Source organism: Myxine glutinosa, chromosome 11 (assembly GCF_964187855.1).
Source record: "Myxine glutinosa chromosome 11, kmMyxGlut1.1, whole genome shotgun sequence".
Lineage (NCBI taxonomy): Eukaryota > Metazoa > Chordata > Myxini > Myxiniformes > Myxinidae > Myxine > Myxine glutinosa.
Window position 1 is genome coordinate 117,633,285 of NC_136271.1, and position 21,363 is coordinate 117,654,647.

At 42.4% G+C, this 21,363-nt stretch overlaps 1 protein-coding gene across 1 annotated transcript in view; it reads left to right on the plus strand.

Moving 5' to 3' along the window:
- UNC79 (unc-79 subunit of NALCN channel complex) overlaps window positions 1–21,363 on the plus strand; it is a 228,455-nt gene that overhangs the window by 63,291 nt on the left and 143,801 nt on the right. The window contains 5 exon segments of the mRNA XM_078787070.1: window positions 795–985; window positions 5,027–5,150; window positions 5,868–6,005; window positions 16,214–16,270; window positions 19,568–19,741. Of these exon segments, the coding sequence (XP_078643196.1) occupies window positions 795–985; window positions 5,027–5,150; window positions 5,868–6,005; window positions 16,214–16,270; window positions 19,568–19,741 (684 nt within the window).

Consider the following 21,363-nt stretch of genomic DNA (forward strand, 5'->3'; position numbering starts at 1 on the left):
GATGTCAGAGACTGATGGACAGTTATAAGAAACGCCTACTTGAGGTTGTTTCTGCCAAAGGGGGCAATACCACCTATTAGAGCCAAGGGTGTACTTACTTTTTCCACATGCGAAATTTGCATTTATGTTTATTTAAATTATACAATGGACTACAAAATGTAAATGTTTCATGATATTTGTTTTATAATATCACCTTTACCTATCAATATTGTTGAAATGAAGATCAAATAGCTGTATGTTGAAATATGTTGAAAAAGTCAAAACTTTACATGGGGTGTACTTACTTTTTCACATGACTGTACATACATACATACATACATACGTACATACATACATACATACATACATACAGTCATACATACATACATAACCATATATGTTCGCTCCCTTATAATAAGATACTGATCCCCCATTTTGTTTCCACCCTGTAGAATCGAACCCAGACGATACAATTCATTCGTGAGTGTACTTACTACGTACCTTTCTACCATTTCGTCAGAACCTCTCCCACTCTTGAGACTCAGATAGCACAGGTTGGGGGGAAAATTAGAGAATTAATTAATATCATACTCCAAAATATAATATACCACCATCTAACATGACCATCTAACACTTAACCAATGTGGCTCAATAATGTAATGCTGTACTAAATAACACACAATTTAATTTGACTAACTATATCCATGAACATCATGATTTTCATAGCAATACTTATGGAAGAACCTAAATTTAAAGTGAAACATGTAATAACCTTGTCTTGGCTTTTGATAATTGTCACCGTGGATGTCGTGCAGGTGGGCGGCTATTGGGAGAGGTCCTGCAGCGCAGTGAGCCAGCTCAAAGAAGGTCTGAACAGAATCCTATCACTGATCCCTTACAATGTCATAAGCCTGGCCGTGTGGGAGTGTGTCATACCTGAGTGGCTCGAAGCTCTGCGCACCGATGTGCCTGAAAATCATATCAAGGAATTCCGAGAAGTCTTAAGGTCAGAGCTCAAATGGACACCATAGCATATGTTAAATTGGATTTTATTTCCTTCTATAGATGATGTAGGTCATGATGAATAGTTTGGATTTAGCAATATGATCAATTAAGTGCAACTGAATTGAAAAAGTAAGGAACAAGTGAGATTGGGTGAGATGATCTTTGGGGGTCTTTAGGGTCTTTTGAGTCTTCAGGGTATTTTGGGTGAGATGTCAATTTAAGTCGAGCTCTTTCCATTTAAGTTAAGCTTTTGGGTGAGATGTCAAGCTAAACCTTTGACTTCACAACTCCCCTTTTGCACTCCACTATTCTTGACAGAACATGTAAGGAGTTTAATTCCAAAACACGATAAACACCAATTTGATGTTTTGTGAGTTATGGGCAGCTTAACTATGGTAGATGGTAGTAGATGTACGTAATAAAGAAAAACGCCATATACACCATGTAGTTTAGTTTCATACTGAAAAACTGGGTTTGTTTCAAAACGCCGTATCCAACATTCTCAGTGCCCGACAACAACGTAGAATCCAAAACTCTCATTTTGGAATCCAAAATCTTCATATTAACATCATTTTGGAGACAACATAGCAAATCATGCGGACATTACTTCGAGGCGAAGGTTTGAGTTGGACTGTTCATCCTCCCAATTGTACACTTGGTTCATAATGTTAGGAACCTAGGTTCAGACACATATACCATATGTGTTTGTTCATTGTCTACTAATGTCCTCACAATTTGTGTTGAAGTACACTGTTTTCTACGAATATCTTTTTCTGGATACCGTATCTGTATAAGCTCCTCAATGGGTTTCAGATTAGTTTGAATCTGTTGTAAAAGTGAATTTGTATATTTGTTTTGTTTGTTACTTGCAAAGTCGAAGATTTTTCAAGTACAGTATATTGGTTGGTCGTGTGCGTTATTCTGTTTGTCTGTCTGTTTGTTTGTCTGTCAATCGCCTGCAGGTCACAATTTTAAACTGATCTTCACGAAACTTCACCAAATGGTGGAGTTTGTTATAAGGAAGAAGCCTATTGATTTTGAGGTCATTGGTCAAAGGTCATCTTGAGGTCACATTTCTAAAATTGTCATTTTTCATCTCATTGTCGTGAAAGTTGAACAGCATTTGCATATTGAATCAATAAATTGGGAAACCAACTATTTTTGAGATCAAAAGGTCAAAGGTCAACTTAAGGTTAAGCTTCTAAAATCATCAATTTTCCTCTGAAAAATCATAAATTTTCATCTGATTGACTTGAAAATTAAAGAGCAATTGCATCGTGCCTCATTGAATTGGGACTATTTTAAGGTCAAAAGGTCAACGGACAACTCAAGGTCAAACTTCTAAAATCATCAATTTTCATCTGAAAAAGAATCACTTTTCATCTGATTGATTTGAAAATTAAACAGCAATTACATGGTGCATCACTGAGTTGGAAAACCAACTATTTGTGAAGGCAAAAGGTCAAAGTTCAACTCAAGATCAAACTTCAAATATCATCAATTTTGATCTTAAAAATAATCAATTTTAATCTTAATGAAATGGACAATTTGATGCATCCATGGCAACTTTTTTTTTGGTGAGCCGTGGATTTTGCAAGTATCGTGCACTGCATGACGTCTTTCCTGTTTGTTTGTTCATATGTGCTTCAAAAACCAAAAAAAACTACTGAACCAAATCCAACTTCAAATTTTTGCATGATGCCAAAAGGTGGTTTCTGTCAGGGTTGCATATCTGGGGAAGGATTTCAGGGTGGGGGGAAGACCCCAATTCTCTACATAAATGTGTATCATGTAGCGCCACCGGATGATAGCCGGTACTACACATCATCATCTTCTTATATCAAGAAAGTTTAAATAATTTAACATTATGCATTATGGTGATGTTGAAATCTGAGTGAGACTAATTCAAATTTTTCAAAATGTCTAATTGCACTCATTTTAAGCAGAGGTTCAAACCAAAGCATCCAACACTGAACTTCGCAGCGAAGTGGAAGTGATTTTTACTCACGCCATATACAAGCAGCAAGGTTGCCTGACGGAGTTGATGTTAGCTGACTTCCAAGGAGATGGAAGATGACCTCGGGAAAATATTACAGTGAATAGAACAGAATGTTTGTGAAGTACAACATGTCATCCATTGATTAAACCTGTCAGTGAAGTGACGGGTAAAAATTCCTAATGAAATATAAAAGGCCATCAGTAGTCCAATTATACTTTAATTACAGGTCCTAATAAATTTGCTAAATAGTGTACATCTGATTGGATTACACGAGATTTCTAGCAAGTCATGAAAACAGCTGGCAGAACATAAAGTACTTTCTGCTCAGTATATAAAATTTTCGCTTTAATGTTTCTCAGGATGGTCTTGTGACCCCCCTCCTTTGCCCAACTTTTTTTTTCATTGTTTTGGATTGGAATCTCATCATGATTTTAGTAACATGAAGTTATGTAATTATAATGAAACAAATACAAATTTGCATTGTATCTACAACTGTTGGTTAAACCTTGTTTCAGCTGTTATAAGGTCTACCATGAGCATATTCCATCCATCTTCAAAATTTCAAATCGTACTAAACTATGCAATTTTGTGTCTGTCCGTCTGTCTGACCACGATACATTCAGTTGTTACTTATCGAATCTCAACCAAACTTGCCAGAGGGACTCGGGGTCACATGACAGAGGTTGTAGCAACTTCATTTGCCTTTTTCTCCCCCGCCCCCCTTTCCCAAGTGGGTTTTCCGCCTTGCCAAACTCCGTGTTAAGGTGTAAAAATATCTTATCGTGGTGTTTCGTGGGGCAAACCTACAGAAAGTAAAAATTATTATAACCACAAACTTTTCAGTCCATTCAGAACGTCCATAGTTCATTCAGTATCCCATGTGGGTATGGGCAACTTGCTCATGAGTCTTAACGCATGAGTGATGTATCCCATTGCCTGTCCGAAATGTGTATTTTATTTTTTGCCATAGGATATATGTGGACTGTATATGGATTGCTTATAACTTATACCTTGGGGCCTCATATGGGATTTCTACCAGCTATGGCTTCAAGTGTGATGTACGATATTTCCCCCGACACCCTTACAGCCCAATTGTGACCTTTATTCGACATGCAATCCCATTCCTAATAGTCGCTAGCATTGTATAATACTCACCTGAGGGGAATTTAGAGAAAATTGGATGTACTTTTACATGGCCGGTGTATAGGCTAAGGGTCACTGCTCCACATATCTATCGGAAGTAAAACTTATTATGATTATATTAACTAATGGCCAACTTCTGGTGACATTCTTGATCAGATTTATTCAAACATTCCTATCCTGCACTGCTTTTTGATGGACAAACAGAGACAGCTTGGTTGCAGCCTGTACCCTATCTGCCTCTTCCACTTCTTCCCTCAACCATACCCAGCATGGTTGATTTCTCCAAACTTTCGTTTTCTGCATGCATGATGTGTCCAACGAAAGTATGACAGTTTTTGTTTTAGCATCAGTGTTTCTAATGTACATGGTGTGGCATAATAATAATAACAATAATATTAACACGGCGCGGGCAGGATGAACTAGTGGTACGCACACTTGCCTCTAAGTTGTCTACCTGGGTTTGAATCTTCTTGCCCAGCTATAAACTATCATCCTGGTGTTTCATCAATATGTGTGCCGTTAATCGGATGGACGTTAAACTGGGTATCCAATCTGCTGGCATTAGAGTTGGCAGATGTCAAAGATCCTACAGTGCCATCCGCAAAGAGCAGGCGAACGATCACCGGCACCATGGCCAAATTCCAAATCCCTGCCACCTTTAAACGTCAGGGGATCAAGTATGGTTCATGATGAACTTCGGCATAAACTTTACCTGCCTGAACCAGCAAGAAGGTATGAATAATTGGAGCCATTATACAAGTAGTAGTGGTAGTAGTAGTAGTTTTAATCGTATAATTAATAGTATTTTAATTGTTGATGCTGCTGTGGCCCAATCCCATTTTATGTGCCTTTCAAAACTTTGATTTGAAAACTTCTTATGTCTTCCCGTCTCTGTTACAGTAAGATGTTTGACATTGAACTTTGTCCACTGCCATTCTCAATGGAAGAAATGTTTGGCTTCATTAGCTGCAGATTCACAGGTTGTGCGGCAGTGACCCAGGAGCAAGCTCTGCTGTGGCTGCATGTAGGTACCGCATTCAAAATGGGGTTCATATTCCTGCAGAAACTTTTTGTGACGTCACTGACTAATATTCAATAAACCCCCTACACCAAAACTCTGTTTCCATTGGTAAAAGAAAATCCCCTGAAATTTAAATAAAAATATTGAACAACTTTTTATTTATTTATACAAGATCGAGCTTCATGGAAATGAAACGTGACGGAGGATAGGAACCAGCAGTAGGGCAGCGGGGCAATTATTGGACACAATACGGGAAGGGAATGAATGAACAGGAAAATATGAAAGAGAGGAGAAGGAAGCACTGCAACCTGCAACTAAGAGTGTTGGGTTAATGGGGGATTAGAGATTGTGGGAAAGAATGGGGAATAATATGAGATGATGGACTGATGGTGTACCACCTGCTTGAAGCCTTGGACAGAAGAGTGCGATAGAACAGCCTTGGAAAAGATAGTTCCACATATTAGAGAAGTGAGGAACAAAAGAGTTGAGGTGTGCATTTAGCCTGGATTTTGGAAGTTTAACCAGGAGCGGGTTACTGGAACAACCCATACATCATGGAGGTGTTTGGGATGGTGTACACACATGCAGTTCCAATACGAAATTCCTGGTGCATGCTGCAGGCCTAAACTTACTGAATCTAATTCCAAAGACGAAGTAGTGTTCATTTAATGATTCAGTTACATCCAAGCTGCATGCAGTTGTTCACATCTCCACGTGCAGGTCCTGTCTGAGCTCGACATTGTGGTGCCTCTCGTTCTCCTTATCAACATGTTCTTGGATGGTGTGAACTCGGTGCAAGAACTTGCTGGGAAGCGCAAGCGTAAGAACGATCCTCATGGCTCACACAGCCCCAGAAAGGTTTGTAATTGAGCTGTTATTGACAAATTCCTCCTATTTTCATCCATTTGATGAGCAAATGTAACGATGCTTGGGTTTGTTTGGTGCTCTCATTTCAGCACGTTGCTCATGATGCTATTATCCCAACTTCAAATATGATATATTTTGATTCGTCCATTTTATACTCCAGTACTGTAATTATTGTAAAAGCACAGTGTTATCTCCTCGTGTTCATCTTCTGCAAGCAATATCTGTACGAGCTCCTCCATGAGCCTTAAATCACTGTAAACAAAGTATTGTTGCAAAAACAATATAGTGTTCTTTTAATGTAGGTTCGTTTTTATGTCTCCGCGATGAAGTCGCTGGAGGTATTATGTTTACATGTTGTTCCTCCAGCTGCCCGTCCATCCGTCCGTGCGTCTGTCCGTCCACGCGTCCGTCCGTCCGTGATAGGTTTTCCTGACCGTGATAACTTGAGAATGGCTGAAAGTATCTAAGTCAAACTTGGTGCAGGTATGTATCATGAGGTAAAGACAAAGTGATTAGATTTTGGGATCCATAGGTTAGAGGTTACATAAAGCAACAATTATGTTACTGGACCAACTTGTGAACCAGTGATGGGATTTTAAAAACTTGGTATACAGTGCATTCAGAAAGTATTCAGACCCCTTCACTTTTTTCACATTTTGTTATGTTGCAGCCTTATGCTGAAATCGTTTAAATTCATTTTTTCCCTCATCAATCTGCACTCATTACCCCATAATGACAAAGAGAAAACAGGATTTTAGAAAGTTTTGCAAATTTATTAAAAATAAAAAACTGAAATATCACATTTACATAAGTATTCAGACCCTTTGCTATGACACTTGAAATTTAGCTCAGGTGCCTCCCATTTCTCTTGATCATCTGACGGAAGCCAAACATTTCAATCTTGGTTTCATCAGACCACAGAATCTTGTTTTTCACAGTCTGAGAGTCCTTTAGGTACTTTTTTGCAAACTCCAAGCGGGCTTTCATGTGTCTTTCACTGAGGAGAGGCTTCCGTCTGGCCACTCTGCCATTAAGCCCAGATCGGTGGAGTGTTGCAGTGATGGTTGTCCTTCTGGAAGTTTCTCCCATCTCCACACAGGATCTCTGGAGCTCAGCCAGAGTGACCATCGGGTTCTTGGTCACCTCTATTACCAAGGCCCTTCTCCCCCGATTGCTCAGTTTGGCTGGGCGGCCAGCTCTAGGAAGAGTCCTGGTTGTTCCAAACTTCTTCCATTTAAGAATTATGGAGGCCACTGTGCTCTTGGGAACCTTCAATGCAGCAGAATTTTTTTCTGTAGGCTTCCCCAGATCTGCGCCTCGACACAATCCTGTCTCTGAGCTCTGCAGGCAGTTCCTTCGACCTCATGGCTTGGTTTTTGCTCTGATATGCATTGTCAGCTGTGAGACCTTATATAGACAGGTGTGTGCCTTTCCCAATCATGTCCAATCAATTGAATTTACCACAGGTGGACTCCAATCAAGGTGTAGAAACATCTCAAAGATGATCAAGAGAAATGGGAGGCACCTGAGCTAAATTTCAAGTGTCATAGCAAAGGGTATGAATACTTATGTCAATGTGATATTTCAGTTTTTTTTCTTTTTAATAAATTTGCAAAACTTTCTAGAATCCTGTTTTCTCTTTGTCATTTTGGGGTATTGAGTGTAGATTGATGAGGGAAAAAATGAATTTAAACGATTTCAGCATAAGGCTGCAACATAACAAAATGTGAAAAAAGTGAAGGGGTCTGAATACTTTCTGAATGCACTGTATAATATATATGATGCAAAGATGAACTGATTGGATTGTGGCATCAAGAGGTCAAAGGTCAGATGTCCTGTCAGGTAAAAATGTGAAAACTTGAGAACAGCTGAGGGATTTAAATCAAACTTGGTACAAGTACAGTATATGTATAATGATGTCGTAATGTGGCGGAGGCATATCGTTTGACGTCGCGACATCGAAGAGTGCTATTGTTGTTCTTGATTAGCATGTTACCATGTGGCCATGGTCAATCTAAATGCAGTGAAATGAAAGAAAAAAAAAATCTAACAAACGTTGAAATATAAATGAGTAATTTGATGGTTGGGTGATTCATGACTTGTGTGTGGTTTTATGTCACTTTCTCTTTTTATACTTTTAAGTACAAAATTGAGGGTCATCAAAGAGCTTGAACACAGAACAGAGAGGAACAATGAAAAGTAGGGAAACACACCAAGAGTAGGGTGGAATGACACTGAGGACGAATTAGTGGTGGAAGAGACAGGATGAAGACAGGTGGTGATCAAGCAGGATGCAAGCTAAAGCACAACTCGTAAGGAGATGATATAAAATGTAGGAAAATCCTGAGATGAAAGAGAAATGGAACAAATAAATGGAAAGGTGGGTGTTGGGATAAAAGATAATAACATGTAAAGGAAGGAGTGGGCTTAAGGAGGGTTATAAAAGATCATAAGTATGGATTGGGGATGACTTGAGGAGGTGAGAAGCCTTCTTCAAACCCTGAAAGTAGTATGATGATGAACAGCCTAAAGAAGATGGTTCCACAGGTGGAAGAAAAGAGGAACAAGTGAGTGGAGGTAAGCAGCGAGCCTGGATTTTGGGAGATTCCTTAGCAGTGGGTTATTGCCAGAATGTGTGTGCCCTGGAGAAACCTGTGCGATGGTGGGGGGTTAGAGGGGAGAAAGGAGGCGGAGCCAAGGAAGGGTGCAAGACAAGAAAAGAGGCAGGAGAAGGCAGAGGCTACCGACCTGATCATCGATTCAGAATAAATAGGTCAAGAGATTCAACTTGTTGTCGGAGATTTCAATGATTTTGAGAGTTTTTGAGGGTGTTAGAAGTTTGTATTTGCCAAGGAAAGCCTTTGCACATCGGAGGGTGTCCGTTCGACAGCTGACTTTGGAAACCAATTTTGATATGTGGTTTTCTCAAGAGAGATTTTGGCTAATGGTGAGGCCCAAATGTTTGAGGAAGTGAGGTTTAGTCAATAAGTTCATCAAGAAAGTAGCTGGGAGGGTTCACCAGACTGTCCTTTTGGAGAGCCAGAGTGGGAATGTGATACCTGCCACTGGTGAAAGATGTATTCCGAGTGTTAGATCAGCTCCTTATTCTATTGAGGTCCACATAGAGGGAAGACACTGCTGCCTGAGTCGGCTACAGAGGATGGAGTCAGCTATAGTATACAGGTTTTTTTCTCCATATAATCAGAAAGATCATTGATTTATATTTGGAGCAGGACTTGGTCCAAGGCACTGCCTTGGGGGCATTTCAGCCTTGACAGAGAAATGAGATGAGAGAAGCCCATTGAGAGCCACATAGTGACTAAGAGAGTGGAAGAGTTCAGTAAGCCTGATTGGAGGTGGTCTTGGATGCTGTAGGCTGAGAGTTTTGGAGATCATGGGGGCTGTGTCATTTGCTTGAAGTATGTCCAGAGAGATGACCCTGATCTCGTGTTTGAGATTCAGAGCCTCCATCCATTGTTAGGAGGGCAGCCGCAGCATGTTCCGGGTGCAGTAGCTAGATTGGAATGCAAACTCATTGCATGAGATCAGGTCATTGGTGAAAAGGAAGGACTCTGTCATTTTGGATTGCATGATTTTGCTTGCAATTGGAGATAAGTACGTAAATGTGACTGCAGGTAAGAGGATATGATTTTGAACTTGTTTAATACAGTGAGTTTGGCTGACTTCCAGAATCCGTTGCTCCATTATGATTTTTCAGTGCAGGCTTTCTGTTCTCGCATCAACACATGTGGACATTAATAGCCTCTTGATAATTGGCATATGTCTATGCCTTGGTACCATGGCTACTTGTGATTCACAATGAAAATTTTCAGTAAAACCAATTTGCCTCCTGAGGAGCTCACCTCAGGCACCTCTTGGAACCACTTCAGGCACCCTCTTGATGCGGTGAGACACTTACAGGAATAATCCTGATTGGAAACCAAATATTCATGAATACTACTCTCTGTGAAGGCCAGCATCGGTCTGCATCGGTAAACAAGATAAACAGTTGATTTTTCAACTGAAAGTTGAGGAGTGATGTCACGCACCTCTGAGTGGGAGTTCACAATACCTTGAGGGTTGAGCTCTCAATACTGCGAAGCTCAGACAGCGAATGGTGAAGTGGATACACATTCCCTTAACCTCCCAAATACATTCATTTAAAAACTAACTATGAAATATAAGTGAACTAGAACAGCACTCGAAAGAGAGAACACCTCCGCCAGGCTGAACAATGTATGTTTTGTATCCCACTGATGGGCCGGATCTGGATTCGGACCTGAACTAAAATCTAATTGGCTTGTTCTTGTCACCTAACCAACTCATCCACCGAGTTTTGTCATAATCTGTCCATAACCTTTGAAGATGTCGTGCTACATATCATTATTTAGCCCCATCACTAAATAGTGAAGAATTTCTTTAAAAATCCGAATATCCGTATACGGATCCACATCTTCATCAAAATACATGTATATTCATTTTGTCCTTGTCACACACCCAACCTGTCTACCAAGTTTCGTCCAAATCCGTCCACAACTTTTTGAGATATCCTGCTATGTATAGTTTTTGGCCCCATCTCCGAATGGTGAAGAATCACTTAAAAAAATTAAATAATTCTCATATCCGAATACATATTCAGATCTTCACCAAAATCAAATCGGATCCTTCTTGTCACACACCCAACCTGTCTACCAAGTTTCGTCCAAATCTGTCCACAAATTTCTGAGATATCCTGCTATGTATAGTTTTTGGCCCTATCTCCCAATGGTGAAGAATCACTTTAAAAAAAAAAAAAATTCTCATATCCGAATCCATATTCAGATCTTCACTAAAATCAAATCGGATCCTCCTTGTCACACACCCAACCTCTCCACCAAGTTTCGTCCAAATCCGTCCATAACCTTTTGAGATATCCTGCTATGTATAGTTTTTGGCTCTATCTCCCAATGGTGAAGAATCACTTCGAGCCGACAGAGAGCCGAGATTTCGGCAGTTTAACCATCAGAGGGTTGCTGGCAGATCTTGTGCGACCTGTAGGAATATTTGGGGGACAGAGCACAGAGAGAGCTGGGGGTGCAAGGCCGGAGAGGAGTCGGTAGAAGACAGAAAGACCACCTACCTGCCTGCGGTGAGTAAGTGAAAGGCCCTCAGAGATAGCTTCATCGTGGGAGATTCCAATAATTCTGAAAGCTTTGGTTTCAACAGCGTGAAGCCGAGCTAGGTGTGAGGCAGGAGCACCGGCCCATAGGGGAGAACAGTATTCCATTGAGCTGCGGATGAAAGCCTTGTATGTGGTGAGGAGCTCAGGTGTGCCAAGGAAGGACTTCGCACGACGGAGGATGCCCAGTCGGCGACTGGCTTTGGAGGCCAGCTTGGAAATGTGGTTTTCCCAAGAAAGATCATGGCAGATAGAGAGACCCAAAATCTTGAGCGACAGAACTTCTTGGAGAGGATTGTTGAGAAAGTGGATGGGAGGGTTGTCCAGTCGATCTTTTCGGAGAGACATAGTAAGAGTGTGAGATTTGTCAGGATTGAAAGACATGTTCCACTTGTTTGACCAGTCTGTGATTTTGTCCAGGTCTTCAGAGAGTGAGGAGGCAGCAGACTGCCGATCTGAGGGAAGAGGAATGGAGCGGCAGAGAGTGGAGTCATCAGCAAAGAGATAGAGAGGATTTTCGAGAGAGTCAGAGAGATCATTGATGAAGACCAGAAAAAGCACGGGGCCCAGAACACTGCCTTGGGGAACTCCAGCCTGAACAGTAAGAGGAGATGAGAGAAACCCATTCAGGGCCACACGTTGACGACGACTAGAGAGGAAGTCCGCCAGCCATGCATGGAGATTTCCATGGATACCAAAGGAGGAGAGTTTGGTGAGCAGAGCGGGGTGCCAGACCGTGTCGAAGGCACGTGATATGTCGAGGGAGACAGCTCTAATTTCCTGTTTGGCATTGAGGACCTCCATCCATTGTTGAGACAGCAGAAGCAGCATGTCCAGAGTAGAGTGACCTGGTCTGAAACCAAATTGATGATCAGAGATCAAGCCATTGGAGAAGAGGAAAGATTTCATATCCGAAGCAATGATGGATTCCATGACTTTGCTGATAATTGGGAGAAGGCTGATTGGTCTGTAGTTGCTAGGATCTGTTTTTGCACCTTTTTTGTGCAAAGCGGTGATGTTGGCTGATTTCCAAGCAGATGGCAGTTGACCTTGAGCAAAAGAGAGGGTGAAGAGAACAGAGAGAGGGTGAGATAGAGCAGCAGAGCAGGATTTTAGGACCCGTGGGCTGATGCCGTCGGGTCCAGTTGCAGAATCAGAGTCGAGGGTTGACAGAAACTTTTCCACCTTGTCAGGAGGAAAGGACACGGAGTCCAGGAGCAGCAGGGTACGACTGGGTATGGTGGGTACAGAGAGGGATGGGTTTGGGACACAAGATTTAGAGGCAAACACAGAGTTGAGGCATTCAGCTTTTTCACGTGCGGAGTCAGCTGTGTAGCCGTTTGAGGTAAGGGAGGGGATGGAGGGGGAACAAACACCAGAAACGGATTTGACCAGACGCCACCAGGATTTGGAAGAGGGAGACAGATAAGAGAGTTCGGTCTTGAGAACGGAGAGATATTGTTTCCTGGCTCTCCTGAGGGTGGACACACACTTGTTTCGGGCTTTGTGAAAGGAAATGAGATTTCCTTCCGTTGGATTTGCTTTCCAGGAGACGAAGGCAAGTTGTTTCTGGGCAACAGCCTCACCACAAGATTCCGTGTACCATGGACGGGAGGAAGGGTATGACAACTGAAGACGAGATGGGATAAATCTGTGCATGAGAGAGAGCAATTTACTTTGGAAGAATTCCCAGGATGAGTTGATGTCAGAGGTGGTAGAGATGGGAGACCAGTCCAGATGATTGATGGCTGCTTGAAGACCGTGCCAGTTGGCCTGAGTGAAATGCCAGACTCGTCGACGCTGAGCAGGCTCCCTGAGGATGGTCAGAGAGATGTCCACTTTAACAAGGACATGATCAGATGATCCGATCGGAGCAGAAGAAGAGCAGCAGACATTTTCAGGGAAGTTAGTCATAACCAAGTCCAGAAGAAAAGATGTTCCGTTGACTGAGATCCGGGTCGGGAAATTGACAGATTGTGTCAGTCCCAGTGAGTCGCAGAAGTCCTTTGCTGAGGAGCCATGGCTGGTGAGAGAGGTACACACACCCAGCCAACTGGCATGATGACAGTTGAAATCACCACATATGAGGAAGAGAGAGTTGGGATGAGTAGATAGAAGTTGGTCCATATCATCAGACAGCGAGATGTAGATGGAGTCATCACTGTTTGGTGGACGGTACAACACACATATGAACAAGAGGTGGGAGCGAAGGGGAAGCCATAGCCAGAGGTATTCCTGGGGGTGAGGTGGAGAGAGTGCAGTGCAGGGCGAGTGAGGAAGAGAGTTTTTGATAAAGATAGCAACCCCGCCTCCAGGACGAGGCTCAGGTCTATCATACCGGAGGAGGGAGTAGCCCGGGAGAGATACTATGGAATCAGAGACATCATAAAGGAGGAAAGTTTCTGTTAAGCAGATCACGTCTGGTTTGACAGAAGCAACCTGTATGGAGAGATCAGTTAAGTTTGAACGAAGGCCCCGGATGTTTGAGGTCCATACCGTTAATGAAGAGGAAGGGGGAGCATCAGATACAGAACAGGGGGGAGGAGGGGTAGGGTAAGATGTGGAAGAGGTGGAAGAGGTAGGGAGAGCTGTTGAAGGTGTGTCAGAGATTTCAGAATAGCTCGGAGAAAGGGAAGGATGGGGCGGACAAAAGGTTTGATGGTGATTGGGTGAGCCACAATGAGGTGTTATTTGAGGAGGGGGAAGAGCGAGGCAGAAGGTTGGGGGAGATGGAGGTGAGAGTTTGAAGGGGGAAGAAGCGGGGAGGACGCTTTGAGGAGGGGGAGTGAGAGGGGGGAAATTGAGAAGCAATGAGGGTGGGGAGATTTGAAGGGGAGGGGTGAGGGGGGAGTTTGGGAGGGAAGGGACAAGGGGAGGGATTTGAAGGGGATGGGATATGGGGGAGATTTGGAGGGGAGGGGTGAGGCAGGAGTCTAGGAGGGGAGGGGCGAGGGGGCGTCTTGGCGGGGAGGGGTGAGGGGGTAGTTTAGGAGGGAGGGGGCAAGGGGGGAGATTTGAAAGGGATGGGTGATGGGGAAGATTTGGAGAGTTGGGGTGATGGGGAAGATTTGGAGGGGAGGGGTTATGGGGAAGATTTGGAGGGGAGGGGTGAGATTGGATTTTTGAAAGTGTACGATTTATGGGAAACGAACATTTATTGCAAAATGAGTTTCTTGTGACCTTCGAGTTAAAAATACGTTTAAGGACGCTGGATGGAGGATGGAGTGCAGGAGAGTTTAGGGAATGTAGAAAAAAGGCACTATAGGAGATGGATATTTTTGTTGGGATGAATTGATTTGGTGAGCAAGTCGAAAGCAGCCTTTTAAAGAAGAAGAAGAAAAAGGTGTTATAAAATATGACGGAATACATAACTTGTATTCTTCATAACTCTTCGACACCTGTCGTGCAATTCTGTACTCCGCAGCCGTTAGATGGACAAGCTGTAAAAACTGGATGTGACTTCCCTCTCTTCGATTGCCGTTTCTCGAATCATCAGACATCTCGTACCGTAATTCTCCTGACTCCATGTGTCTGCCTCTGTTATACACTCTGTTCATTCAATTTTTTGACCCTTTTGTAAAACCTCTGACTGTGCCTGCAAATGGTCACCACCCCAGGCTTCCAATGTACTGTAGCTCTACCCACTGACCCTTTTGAATATGAAGTATGAAGTGTTTTTAAAACTAGCTCCTGTAGGATTTTCGTGCTGCAATTGATTTTTTTTGCTTTTCTGTATTGAATTGGGGTCAAACTATAGGGAAATGATGGGGTTCAAATTTTCCTGGGCCTGAGTCCCCTTCTGGGGAGGGGGGGGGGCTTTCCGCCCTATGACCCCCCGCGACTAGCTCCGCTTAAAATGAACCTAGTTTCATAATATTCAAGTCGTTTTCGGGGTTTTTGATGATGCTGCATCCATTTTTGACACTTTTAAAGTGTCATATACATTCATTGTCACCCTGTCATGAGCAAGGTCAAGGGGAGGAGGGAGGGGGGTGTTCCTTCAATGGACCCCCGCCCTGTAATAACCCTGCGCTTAACTTGGGTAAATAAGAAATCAACGTGTGTAACATTATAAGTTGTTTGGGGGGATTTTTTTTATGAAGATGAGTCAATAAATGACACATCCTGAGCAATCTACACAATGTATCATCAAGGGACGCGTCTTAAACTGAACCGTCTGATGAGATGATCCAGCGATTTTTGCACAAGACTATATATGAAATAAAAACTGAAAATACCAATCACAATGTACACCTTTATTATTGGGTTTGTTTCACAATACAATCCAACTAGGATGGAAAACATGCTTTACAAGAATTGTTGTAAATATTGGCAATGTTCCTTCGGTTTGTCCTTTATTGATAAACTCAGAATGTTTTAATTTACACAAGTACATCGTAATATTAAAAATCTAAACCAAGGACGTAATTATTTATCATCCTTGTCCTTATCCACATCAATCATCATCACATTAAACTGTTTGCTGATTTATTCATAATCCTCATCATCATCCTCGTGGGTATCATCCTTAATTACGTTTCCACAATCACTGCCATATCACTTACAGAGAGAAGTACAGGTAAGTCTGTTCTTGAAGCAGCTGCACCTTCCTTAACACCCTGATTTACATGCACATTTCGTCAGTTCAATCACAGCTCGAGGGGCGGGAATGGCGAGACACCTCACTGGAACATAAACACCTTCCTTAACATTCCAACCATTTTCTTAAATGGGAGGAAGAGCCAGACAGTTGGTAGTGTGTGACTTATCACGCATGGCAATGTAATTTGCACGTGTGATATGTGGTAGTTAGGCAGCCCGAGTAGGAGGGAACATCTCTCCCTCCAAGTTCTTGGAACGAAACATTTCCCATCTTAGAGCTGGTAGGGTTGTGGGAACTGCCGAGCAGTACACGCGTCAGATGAACTGCTCCAAACCCTTGACCTGTGGTGGCAATTCGCCAATGACCAGGGAGGGCACTCGGAATAGGACCTTCACCAAACACCCTGATGCAGTTGATTGCTGGGTCATCTTTTTCAAGCTTCATGTAGGCACCAACCCAGGTCTTCTTGGAAATACCCACAAATTTCCCACCCCAGTCAGCGCTGGTGAAATTGTGGAGTCCAATGAGTCCTTGGCATTTGTGACGTCCAATTACTTGCACTCGCTCTAAGTCTACATCCGATGAAGAACACCTTGCTCCACGCATTTTTCGAGGTCAAGGATCTTCTGGTAGTCACTGCCGATGTGGACTTCTAAGAGTTTATTAACGAGGTACTTGTCTCGCACCCTAGAATTAATGGTAAGGGGCAGGCCAATTGAGAGAGGTGTCTAGACAGTCTGCTGAAACCCATCTTCCTTCTTTGGTTGATGCTTCACCTGACGATCAGTTCGAGTATTTTGGATGACGAACTGGCAAGCGACGTCAGCAACTTTGTCTCCTTCTTCATTGCGAATTCCAGAAACTTTGAGAACACGACGGCCAAAGAAGAGATGAGCGAGGAAGACCTGGAGTAGCGGAGGATTCTCAAAGTCTTCAAAGCTACCACTGAATGACCAGTTCTGGTACTCCATCATCTCCTCTTGTAGAATGTTTGCCATGCTCTTCAAGTGGTCAATTGTGTCGTCGTTATCCAGCATCGCAGACCGAAGTTTCATAGAAATGCTATCTGCCGTTGGGAGGACAAGATTGTCAGGCTCATTTTTGCGGAGCGATTTGACAAACTGGACATTAGGAAGCCGTTCAGATATGTTTTTTCAGATGCTTGCGGTAGTTTTCTGTCTCATTAACCTCTACCTGATACCTCTTCAAAATTGATAAGTATGCACCATTCACCTCAGCCATGTTTAGGGTAACATCATCTAATGAGCTGGGCATTACGGTAATCTAATGGAGTGAAGGTGTGCTGTGCATAACGCAAGCATTTCCTATGATAGTACTTTTCAAGAGCAGAAGCATCCCCGACGCTCTGACTCAGATACACAAGTTCTCACACGGTCATCTTGAGTCTTGTGTTTTAGTCAGGTTCACTATGTTTTTTCGTTCAACATTTTTGGAGATTAGCAAAACGATACATTTTTGGAATATTCAGAGCATGAGGAATCCAAAAGTTAATGTTGGTATTTGCGTAGACACCTTTGCGAAAATGACGCTCAGGACAGTGATGAAGATCTGTAAAAGCATATTGCTGAACGGTATAGACCTCGTAGATCCTGTGTATTGGACTTATAGTTCAATCTGATACTAACAAGGCTGCTTTCTTGCTTTATAAACCCATACCTATAACTTCAAAGGACTTGCAATATCATGTATTATGTAATACAGTTATATCACAAATATACTGAAACGCAAAAGAAACTTACCACCTTTGAAACCTTTAAATATCAACAATAACACTGCGTGTAGTAAATGTGTGAACTTATTTGTGGACAATAGTGTCCTCATTGTCAGACAAAATGGTCACGGATGGTCACTTGAACCTTCAATGGTCACTTCATAGCACAGCTGTTGAACAGCCGTTTTGACTGTCAGTGATTAGCCAAGGGGTACGGGATGATTTTAATGAGCTGCACGTGATGTCTTGATATTGGCTTTAAAAAGGCCAGTGCACAATGGGCATTTCAATCAACATGCCACGATTGTCAAGGGATCAACGGCAGCGTGCCCTGGGCATGCTGCAAGGCGGACTGAGCTACCTGCCACACACGCTATTGAAAGGGGACTGACATTGCACCCTGTGCTGTTCTGTACTGTAGAACAAACTGATGAGATGGTGTATCTTGGTCAAAAACTTGACATGTCATCAATAAAATGCCAATGTTTCAATTAGCAATTGTTGGTTTGTACGGTAGCTCAGTCCGCCTTGCAGCATGCCCAGGGCACGCTGCCGTTGATCCCTTGACAATCGTGGCATGTTGATTGAAATGCCCATTTTGCACTGGCCTTTTTAAAGCCAATATCAAGACATCACGTGCAGCTCATTAAAATCATCCCGTACGCCTTGGCTAATCACTGACAGTCAAAACGGCTGTTCAACAGCTGTGCTATGAAGTGACCATTGAAGGTTCAAGTGACCATCCGTGACCGTTTTGTCTGACAGTGAGGACACTATTGTTCACAAATAAGTTCACACATTTACTACACGCAGTGTTATTGTTGATATTTAAAGGTTTCAAAGGTGGTAAGTTTCTTTTGCGTTTCAGTATATAAAGGCAATGGTTTTCAATTACCTTTGTTTGTTGCTTTTCTACAATCCTGAGCACTATTTTGAGGCCTTTATTGGATTCCTTGACCCAGAAAACATAGGATTAGTATATTTAATTAAGTTTCTAGGTTGACTCGAAGCCGAGATAGCGCAAAATATGTATTTTATGGCGGCCATTAAAAAAATCCAAAATGGCGGCCATGCATGTGCCTGTGCAAATGCCAACATTGATTTGTGGATTCTCCATGCTCTGATGATTCCAAAAATGTACAGGTTTGCTAATCTCCCAACATTTTGAACGAAATTATATTTGTTAACATAGTGAACCTGACTATTTTATCTCCAGGAAGTTTTCACCCATGTTGTCAGATAAAACGCGATGAAGAGGTTCTGAAGAATCGTTAGGACAAAAGCTGCAGGAGGAGAACAAACACACCTGTGCCTTTGGTGTGGTTTTTGTCCTTTTAGGGCGGGAAGAATCAGTTGCACTGGAAGGTCGCCCAGGCCCTTGAGAGGAACATGCAGGGGAATCAGGCCGGGTTAGTTTACCTCGGAGCTTTTCAATCATGTTCTTGTTGACGATGGGTTTCCGACATTCAGTATAACACACAGATTTGTGTTCCGCTTCACTCAAGCTACCTAAGCGGTCACTAAGTTGTTTCATATCAAGCTGACCCAAAGATAAATCATTCATTACAGCAAACAATTAGATCTTCAATCATATTTGGGTTATTCACCAGTCTCTTGCTTGGGGTAGGTAGCACCCTCATTGCAGGTGATGCACACACTGCTTGACATGATGATTAGAATGTCTCACCTGAAACAGGAAAAAAAACAGCATTAGCATGTTCCAAAAGTTCCTCAAAATAAAACATCATTCCTAAAATTGGTTCATAAATCAGTGGAGAAAGACATGAGTTCCGTCCCGGATGGGGAGTGGGCTCCCAGAAGACGGGGGGGGGGGGGGGCTCCAGAATGATATCTAAGGACAGGAAAATTTGAACCCCATAATTTTTCAACATCTAGACTCCAAATCAAACTGAAAATGCAAAAAAATCAATTTTAGCACACAAATCCTACGGGATTACACTGCATACCACATTATTTGAGTCAAATGCCTCTCATGACAAATTTTCTTATTATTTGTGGCTAATGCCGTTGTTTTCATGCTGTTTCCTCTTATTCAGCAGCACCACATGCCGGTAATGGAGACCACTCAACGGGCCACGCTTTCTCCTCACGGTCCATTTCACAGCCCTCTGCGCCAATCCCCACAGGGATCCATGAACACGGATCCTGGAGGTGAAGATGAGGAGTTGAACCTGTCCTGTTATATACTCATGCTTGATCTTATTCTTAAGCAGGTAGGTTAATCCTTGGTGGTTTTGTGCATCATCTTTCGGAACCACTATCTCTTATCTTCCCCCCATCCAAAACCTTGATCTTTTCTACCCCCGTTAATTCACCCCAGATCCACTTTTTTTGAAATACCAACTTCTTTCCTGGAAGTCCGCACTTGTCCATGTGTTTTTTTTTTACCTCTCCCACCCCGCACCCCCCTTCCCATGCATCCTCCTCCCAAGCCCTCTCCCTCCCACAGATCTCCCGATGTCCCTGCTCTCCATCTTTTTCTCCCACTCCCTTTATCTTATGTTTTATGTGTCAGTTTGTCTTTTTGTGATCAATGTTAGCTCTTACACGAGCCTCGATCTTGTATCCAAAAAAAAAAAAAAAAAAATCATCCAAATGTTTGATTGCTGCTTTCAACTTCATCATTATTCTTATATCCACCACTAAAGGTGTGTTGGAGGTGAAGTTTTTATCCCTGTCTGTCTGTGAGCAGGATATGTCAAAAAGGTGAGGACGGATTCAGACGAAATTTGGTGGACAGGTTGAGTGTGTGACATGGCCGAAATGATTGGATTTTGGTGAAGATCCGGATGTGGATCTGGATCCAATAATTTTTTAAGTGATTCGTCAACATTGAGTGATAGGGCTCAAACGATGTACAATGTGATATCTCAAAAAGATATGGACGGATTCGGACAAAGCCTAGTGGACAGATTGGGCGTGTGACAGGGACTAATCAATGCTATTTCAGTGAAGATCGGTATCTGGATACGAAATGTTTTAAAAAAAATTTAAAGTGATTTTTCACCATTCAGAAATAGGGCCAAAGCAAGATATTTCAACGAGTTGTGGATGAGTTATGACAAAACTAGGTGGATGAGTTGGTTATGTGACAAGAACAAGCCGATTAGTTTTTGGTTCAGGTCCGGATCCAGATCCAGACGATTATTGGGATACAAAGCGTAAACCTGGGTAAACGTATCCTTTGGCAGATGTCTGCACTCTACCGAGTGTCGTTCTCATTGCCTCGTGCAACTAGAAGGTATTCATAGAATACTTACCCTGCACAGTCAACTTGGTGTGAGCCAACTCTTCTGTTTTTGAACATATTTTTTCTTTGATACAATATGGCTGCCAGACCACGTGAGCGATGACATCATAAATTTATATTCTCTCATATAATTGTTGCATAGATCACGCTCAATACATTGCAAACTAATCAGATTAAGCGTTATCCCTGTCGAATTATGACGTCATAATTATGGCACCAATTACGTCATCGTTAACAACATCTATTCCCCATATGGACTTCTTTACAATGAGCCATGTTTCAATTTTTTCAATGGAGTGGTTTCGGAGATATAGAGGTGCAACTTTTTTCGATTTTTCCAAGATTAAGCCTGTACTACGTGACCAATGACGTCATAATTATCATTAGAACAATTCTACAGGAGGAGCCGCTCATATTCTGAAAATTTCGTGTTCATCGGACTAACAGTTGCAGAGGAATTTTTTTTCCATACTGGTCATATCAAGCGTTGTACTTGTCGAATTATGACGTCATAATGGAGGCACCTATGACATCATCATTAACATATCTTATTCCCCATGGGGTGTATTTGACAATGAGCCATGT